At 47.1% G+C, this 8,017-nt stretch overlaps 1 protein-coding gene across 1 annotated transcript in view; it reads left to right on the top strand.

Moving 5' to 3' along the window:
* ncbp3 (nuclear cap binding subunit 3) overlaps positions 1 to 7,796 on the top strand; it is a 10,301-nt gene extending 2,505 nt beyond the window's left edge. Inside the window, exons 5-13 of the mRNA XM_070843972.1 lie at positions 1 to 46; positions 136 to 305; positions 393 to 501; positions 1,969 to 2,068; positions 2,450 to 2,559; positions 2,952 to 3,285; positions 3,978 to 4,150; positions 4,456 to 4,641; positions 5,165 to 7,796. The exon at positions 1 to 46 is cut by the window's left edge and continues 80 nt beyond it. Of these exons, the coding sequence (XP_070700073.1) occupies positions 1 to 46; positions 136 to 305; positions 393 to 501; positions 1,969 to 2,068; positions 2,450 to 2,559; positions 2,952 to 3,285; positions 3,978 to 4,150; positions 4,456 to 4,641; positions 5,165 to 5,532 (1,596 nt within the window). The 3' untranslated portion in view covers positions 5,533 to 7,796. The remainder of the gene's footprint in view (positions 47 to 135; positions 306 to 392; positions 502 to 1,968; positions 2,069 to 2,449; positions 2,560 to 2,951; positions 3,286 to 3,977; positions 4,151 to 4,455; positions 4,642 to 5,164) is intronic.
* Positions 7,797 to 8,017: the final 221 nt, after the last annotated feature.

Raw genomic sequence — 8,017 nt, 5'->3', positions numbered from 1 at the left:
ACCACGGAGACAGGGAGCGCCCACCAGTCGGGCAAACAGAGCAAAGGTTGGGCCAAAAGTAAAAGATTCGCTCAGCAGGTTGTTTTAAAGGGGAAACGGTTTGTGAAGAAGTGACTCTGTTGTTGCACCTCGCAGGTTGTCGGGGTCAAGGGTCAGACGATGAGGACGATGAAGAGGAGGGCGAGGTGGACGAGGAGGAGGAGGAGGAGGAGGCGGCGGCGGCGGCGAAGAAGGTCAGCGAGGAGATCGAGGCGAAAGACAGCGACGGGGAGGCGGAGCAGAAAAGCAAGGCGGAGGGCGGGCAGGTAAGGCAGACCCAGACTGATCAGCTTTATCCATCGGCTCCTGTAAGTGACGAATGACGAGAACGCCTGCGTGTCCGTGACCCTCAGCTGGACGACCTGACGGAGACCGAGAGAGCGTCTCTGCTGAGGAACGACCTGCGGCCGGCCATCAAACCTTTCAAAGGAAACAAACTCTTCCTGCGCTTCGCCACGCAAGGTGACACACACACACACACACACACACACACACACACACACACACACACACACACACACACACACACACACACACACACACACAGAGTTAAACCTCAGGACGCAGCGACCAGGTTTAAGTGATCATGTGACTTTGACCCACACAACGTCCAAACTAAGTCTTTAACGCACCAAAGTCACATGAAGTCTGGTGTTCTACAAGTAAAATTAGTGTTTTTGTCAGTGGAGTCTGGAGCAGTAAAACTGTGTAAGACTTTAAAAACACTGCAGTTATACTTTAAAGCCAAATTTAATAGAATTTGACAACTTGGCCCTGTTATTGATTCAGACCCAATACAACATATGTCTTTAGAGTGTTATTCTAAGTGTGTGACAGCATCATGGAAAGGATCCCTACAGAGAGAGACCTGGAAGATCCTTTTGGTTTAACCACAAACAGCACACACACCAGACTACATTCACTAAAACAGGGATTTTAGAGAACAGGACACAGGAGCTGCTGCTTTGCTGCTGCCTCAATTGTTTAGTTTGTTTGTGTTATTGTGTGACTTTGGGTAGTTCAGAGCCCACACAAGAACATTTGTGGAACACACAATAACACAAAAACAACAACAGTACACCAGCAGCTCCTGTGTCCTGTTCTCTAAAACCCCTGTTTTAGTGAATGTAGTCTGGTGTGTGTGCTGTTTGTGGTTAAACCAAAAGGATCTTCCAGGTCTCTCTCTGTAGGGATCCTTTCCATGATGCTGTCACACACTGAGAATAACACTCTGAGCCTGTCAGTGGATCAAACAAGCTCTTTTAGTGGACCTACTGTGATCAGGTGCAGTTGTCCCAAAGGATCACGTTGCAGCCATTGCAGCCCGTTTGGTGGCTGCTGGCTGAGGTGATCTACTGGTGATCTACTGGACCAGTTCAGCCTCAATTCAGAATCAGAATCAACTTTATTGGCCAAGTTTGTACAAGCAACCAGGAATTTGACTCCAGTGAAACGTGTCTCTCTGTGTACAGTAAGACACAGTAGAATAAACTACAACAATAAGAACAGAACAATATAAGTACTCATAACAACAACAGTATATACGATGGAAGTGGAGGTGTGTTGTAGTGCAGATATAGTGCAAATGTGCACTTTGGGACTACTGCACAGTGGTTCCTGAGTGTCTGTGACCAGTGAGAGCTCATCAGGGTGACGGCCTGGGGGAACAAACTGTCTGTCTGGTGGTTTTGGCTACCAGACCGGAGGGGTTTGAAGAGTCTATGTGTGAGTGTGAGGACTCCAACACTTATCACCTACCAATCATTTCAAACTCAAAGTATGTTAAAATGGCCCCCAGGTTTAAACTTAAAGGCTGAACTTACAGCTCAGCTGATGACAGAGAAACCAGTTTGAAGACGAGTTAAAGGAATATTTCAAAACACGGAGATGTTGTTGTTTTCTGACTGGCTTGTTTGTTTTTGTCCTCAGAGGATAAGAAGGAACTGGGTGCAGCTCGGCGCAGCAGATACTACATGAAGTACGGGAACCCGAACTATGGAGGCATGAAGGGAATCCTCAGCAACTCCTGGTGAGACTCAAACACCGATTTATTGTTTTAATCCAGGAAATAAAAAAAAAAAAACAGGAATTTTAAAATCTCATTTCCAGACTGATGAAATTAGTAAAGGATCAGTAAGGACTTGGAAAAGTCATGTCATTTTGTTGCGTTTGTTAATTTACTTGTTGTCTGTGTACGTTTCTTCACTTCCTGTTCCGCTGAGGGACCGCCCAGAAAACAGTATTATTAAAGTCTGATCACTAACCTCTAGTTTATTAATTTTACAGAAATGTTTTAAGAAAGAATAATTTGGTCTCCAATAGCTTCCATATGATGCGACGCACAACATGAGACCTGTCACATGACCTGTCACATGACCTGTCACATGACGAATGTCCTCTGTCTCCACAGGAAGAGGAGGTACCACAACCGGAGGATCCAGAGAGACGTCATCAAGAGCAAGAAGCCTCTGATTGGAGACAGCATGGGACACACACCTCCGTACACACACCGCCACTCAGGTAACAACACACACACCTCCGTACACACACCGCCACTCAGGTAACAACACACACACCTCCGTACACACACCGCCACTCAGGTAACAACACACACCGCCACTCAGGTAACAACACACACCGCCACTCAGGTAACAACACACACACACACACACACACACACCTCCGTACACACACCGCCACTCAGGTAACAACACACACACACACACACACACACACACCGCCACTCAGGTAACAACACACACACACACACACACACCGACACTCAGGTAACAACACACACACCTCCGTACACACACCGCCACTCAGGTAACAACACACACACACACACCGACACTCAACAACACACTCCTCCTGACTCCTCCTCCTCCTGACTCCTCCTCCTCTCCCCTCAGCCGAGCTGGTCAACCTGCCCGAGGAGCCCATCAAGGAGGAAGAGGAGGAGGAGGAAGAGGCGGAGGAGGACGGCGACGAGGACATGGACTCCGACGACAGGGTGGTGGAGTACCGAGAGCGTGCCGAGCGGGAGAGAGGAGAAAGGGGCGGTGCGTCGCGCTCGCTGGGGGAGGGGCTTCGCAGCCAGGCGGAGCGCTCCCCATCCCCCTGGTCGGAGTCGGACGAGATGGACTACGATCTGGAGCTGAAGATGATCTCCACACCGTCGCCGAAGAAGAGCAAGAAGATGACGATGTACGCCGACGAGCTGGACACTCACCTGAAGAGCATCCGGTCAGAGCCGCCGCCGTTACACCCTCACCTGTCGTCAGTCTGTAGTAGAGTTTGACTTTTAGACAGGGTTTGTGTTAAGGCTCTTACTTTGAAAAACAACAGGAAGAGAGCAGCAGTCTGAAGCTTCCTGTTTAAACAGGATAAAAAGACTTCAAACGTTAAATCACCTGTAGGTCCCAAAAGGTTTGGGGTTGATCCAGTAGATCTCATTACGCCAAAGCACCTGCATCCTTTTTGTTCAGCCACAGCCGTTATATCGCTCTCCTCAAAGACACCAGACTTCATTGTCAAAAGCAGTAATTTTACTGTGCAGAACACAGGAGCTGCTGGTCTGCTGCTGCCTCGCTCGGCTAGCTTGTTTATGTTATCGTTGTGACTCTGATGTTTTTTAAAAGGTCAGTTCAGATCCAACATAATATTTGTGCAGCACACAATAACATAAACTAATCGATCTAAGCAGCCGTAGATCAGCTGCTCCCGTGTTCTGAGTGGTAAAATCCCTGTTTTTGTGAATGGAGTCTGGTTGAAATGGCCGTTTGTGGTTAAACCAAAAGGATCTTCCAGGGGATCCTTTCCATAATGCTGTCAGGAATTAAAGTCTTAACTGAAGCTCTGTTGAAGTGTCACCGTCTTGTCAGTTTTGAACCTTTCTTGTTTCTTTTGTTTGTTCTCTTCTATTTTCTCGTGAGCAGGAACAGGATCGGGGTGTCGGGGCAACAGAGCAGGGCCAAATCCACGTCGCCCACCAAGGTGACAGATGTCCGGCAGCTGCTGGAGGAGAAAAGACAGGGACTCTCTCAGCACAGACAGCCCCCCCCTCCTCCGGTGGTGGCAGTGGCGGCGGCGGCAGCCAGTGGAAAGACAGGTCTGCTGATTTATTTCACCTGCTGCTGCAAGACAATACAGATGTTTTTATAGCATAATTTAGGTATTTTGAAACCTGGGCTCTCTTTACATATTTTGGTGTCTAATGACTGGCAGGTATAAAAACTTTAAAGAACTTTTGTGATTGCCTCAGCCTGCAGCAACATTATTCAATGGGGCAACCAGAAACAATTATTATATCGCTGTCTGCAAAGACACCAGACTCCATGCACAGAAACAGTCATTTTAGACTGCTAAAGAGGTGCTAAACCAGGACTGACTGAATGTGGTTGACACTGTTTGCAGACGTGCGGCAGCGGTTGGGGAAAAGACGTTACTCCCCAGACAGGCGGCGCTCCCCCTCCCCTGCCGTCTCCCCCAGGGACACGCCCCCAGCGCGAGAACCAATCAGAGACGTGCATCGCAGACTGGGCGTGGCCAGCCAAGACGGCAGGGGCCATTTCTCCAATGCATCCAAAGACAGAAAGACAGGTACGGTGGAAACACCTGCCCCAAACTCCACAAGCTCTTTTCCCTCTCATAACGGCCATAAAACCCTGATATACAGTAATATTATTCATTATAAGCCCTCCGTGTCTATGATCATTAATATTATGATCATTTATGAATGTCAAATATGTTGTTTGCAGTCATGTGACAGTCCAGATTTTTAAAGGGTAGTTTGGGTGTTTTTAAACCTGGGCCCTCTTTTTACCTATTTTGTTGTCTTAATTACTGGAAGCAGTGAAACGGGCTGCGGTGTAATGCTTTGGAAACAGTCGCTGTATTGCTCTCCTCAAAGCCACCAGACTCCATAGAAAAAAACAGTAATTTTACCTCTCAGTCTGCTGCTGCCTGTTGAACTATTAAAGTCTTAGTTCAGGTCCGACACAATATTCGTTAACACAAAATAACACACAGATTTGTTAGAGCAGCCACTTGGATCGCTGTTATTATCTGAGTATCTGTAACACACGCTTGTGTTTAACCCCGTCACCCCCTCTCCTGTCCGTAGGTGGGCTGTGGAGTCGACTCGGCTCCGCTGACGACGACAGCAGCGCCGGACATCATGGGCGCAGTTCGAAGAGCCGGTCGTCGGGGCTCTTCTCCTCCTCTTCCTCCTCCACCTCCTCAGGCCGGAACAACGCCAGCGAGGGCGGCGGCAGCAGCAGCAGCAGCCGGAGGAGGCGGGGCGACGAGGGAGAAGAGGGAGACAAAGAGGTGGAGGAGGAAGACGACTCGACGCTGCAGAAGATGTGGGGCGCCATGATCAAACAGAAACAGGAGCGTCTGACCCACAAGATGAAGAAGAGCCGACTGGACAACCTGCCGTCGCTGCAGATCGAGATCAGCCGCGACAGCAGCGACGACTCAGACGCCTGAAACTAAGACCGGCGGCGGCGGAAAGAAACCAACCACAGTTTGTTTCTCTCCCGAACTTTAAAGCTCTGTTTCCTCCTCGTACAAAGACACAAAGCTGTCAGAGCAGAGAGCAGGTCTGAGGCCAGCCAGGAGGGTTTCCCTTTATCTCTTCATTGTGTGTCTCTGCCGCCACAGGTGGATCACGGAGGTGGGTCTGTGTCCCGGGGCTCGCTGTCACATCATCCATCCTCACTCCAGTCAGTATGTTGAATAATCGACATTTAACAGCCAAAAAGAGGAGAAAAACCCTGAATGTGCATCATTTCAGTCGTGTTCTTGCATCATGGGAAACTCTCCCCTGAAACCCAATCCGATTCTCTCATCTGGCCAAGTTCTCAAAAAGCAGCTCTGCGTGTCGTCAATGAGTCATTCCTTCGTTACCGTGGAGATGTCGGACGCCGTCGGCCTCTTCATCAGACGTTTCCTTTCCCCGCCAAACTGTGTGACATCACGAGGCCTCGGCGTCCTCCGGAAACTGAACCGTGACCCCCGGCGGCCGTGTCGGCGCCTTCGCTCGGGACCATTCCTCAACGCTTTCCATCACCTGTCTGCAGTTTTGCCTCGATGTGTCGGCGTGCTAGTCAAACCCAGTACAGAAGTCCATTCACTAAAAGTGTGTTTTTACATTCTAGCAGCATCTGTTCGGCGTGACGCTCACTCACGATGTCTTCCCCGCGGACGGCGAGGGGAAGACGGAGACGGACAGGAGGATCAATGGAAGATTCAAAGTGAGAGCGATGAAAACAAAATGAGACTCCACCTACAGCTCCACCTTTTTAACTCTCTGTTTCTCTTCACGTTGTTCCTCTGAAAGCAGAATGAACTGATTAAACTCTTAGAAAAAAAGAGACAAACAAACAAAGTGTGTGTCTGAGGGGAGTTAATTTTATTTTCAGATGTTAATGATCCTAAACGAGGGACATTTTAGTACATTTTTAATCCCCTTCTGTGTGCGTCTGTGGATCGACGCCCCCGTTTGTTCAGCGCTGACAGAAACACTGTTGTGCTTCCTTCAGTTTCTCTGTTCGGTTTGTGTTACTCTGTTTTTTCTTTTCTTTTTTTTAATCAAACCTTTCGGGGGCCACAGTGACTGCGGGATGGCTGCTGGTTACGAGCACAGATGATTATTAAGATGTTGGCCGACGCTTTATTTTACACGTCTGCACCTTCTGAGTCATTTCCTCCAGAGTTTGACCAGGAAGAGTTTCAATTCACTCACTTCAGTTATTCAAAGGGAAATTTGTCCACAGCAGAAACGATCGATCGATTCACCGTTTGGACTATTTTGAAAATCGAACGATCATTTGTTTTACTGTTCAAACAGACCCAAAACAAAAAGTCTGGTTCAGGCTCTCGAAATGTGAAGATTTGCTGTTTTTCTCTGTTTTACATCGTTATGAATGAAATATTTTTGTGCTTTGGTCTGTTGGTCGAACAAAAAGAGACTTTTAGAGAAAATAATTGTCAGTTGCAGCCAAACAGACGACGTGTGTGACAAAATACATTTCTAATAATAACCTGAGTTTAAATCAGAGCTGCAACTACTGTGATGTAATGCATCAAATATAAAATATACAGATGTCAGTATTATAAAATGAAATGAAAGTACAGTAAAATACATGTACAACACACAAAAACACCTGGTTTTTTTTTTAGTATTTTGGTTTAAATCTGATTTTTAAAGCTTAAACTCTGAGATCCAGATGAAGTCAAACCTCCTCACAGGATCAGATTCTGCAGGAGTCACATGAACAAACAGTATATTATTACTCATAGCTGTGTTAAAACACTTCTGTTCAGTGTTGCAAAGGGTGTAAAAATAATCTACAACATTATGCTGTTTAAAGATAATGAAAAGTGAAAGTTAAAATGTCCCTGTGACGTCTTCAGGTGTCTTACTTTGTGCAGATATTCAGGATAAAGTGATATAAACCAGATTAAAAGAGAAAATCCTCACATTAGAGAAGCTGGGAGCAGAAAACTGGAGAAGAAGAGGCTTTAGAATATGTGCAGAATGATTTTGTGTTGGTCGATAAGTTGTTGCAGCTTCGGTTTAAGTTCACATTCCTCCTGTTATTGGTACCAAACGACTGCTCTGTTCAGGAAACTTGTAAGAAATGATTAAAAGATCGACAGACCTGTAAAGTGAAGCGTCGCTGCTGTTGTCAACTCTGAACTTTGACACCCTGTGAAACCTGTCAGAAGTAAAACAAGTCGAGTCTCTACTGAGGAAAAGTGTGAGTTTTACTTCAGCCACATTTAAACAACATTTACATTTCAGGTCTTTGCATTAAAAAGTAAAACTGTGTCCTCTGAGTCCACATCCTGGTGTGTGAGTGACTGGTAGGTGGTAAAAGTGTTGGAACTGGTCCAGTAGATCACCTCAGCCAGCAGACACCAAACGGGCTGCAATGGCTGCAACGTGATCCTTTGGGACAACTGCACC

Source organism: Pempheris klunzingeri, chromosome 14 (assembly GCF_042242105.1).
Source record: "Pempheris klunzingeri isolate RE-2024b chromosome 14, fPemKlu1.hap1, whole genome shotgun sequence".
NCBI classification, from domain to species: Eukaryota; Metazoa; Chordata; class Actinopteri; order Acropomatiformes; family Pempheridae; genus Pempheris; species Pempheris klunzingeri.
Note: the sequence above shows the minus strand (reverse complement) of the source record. Positions and strands in the feature narration are given on the sequence as shown.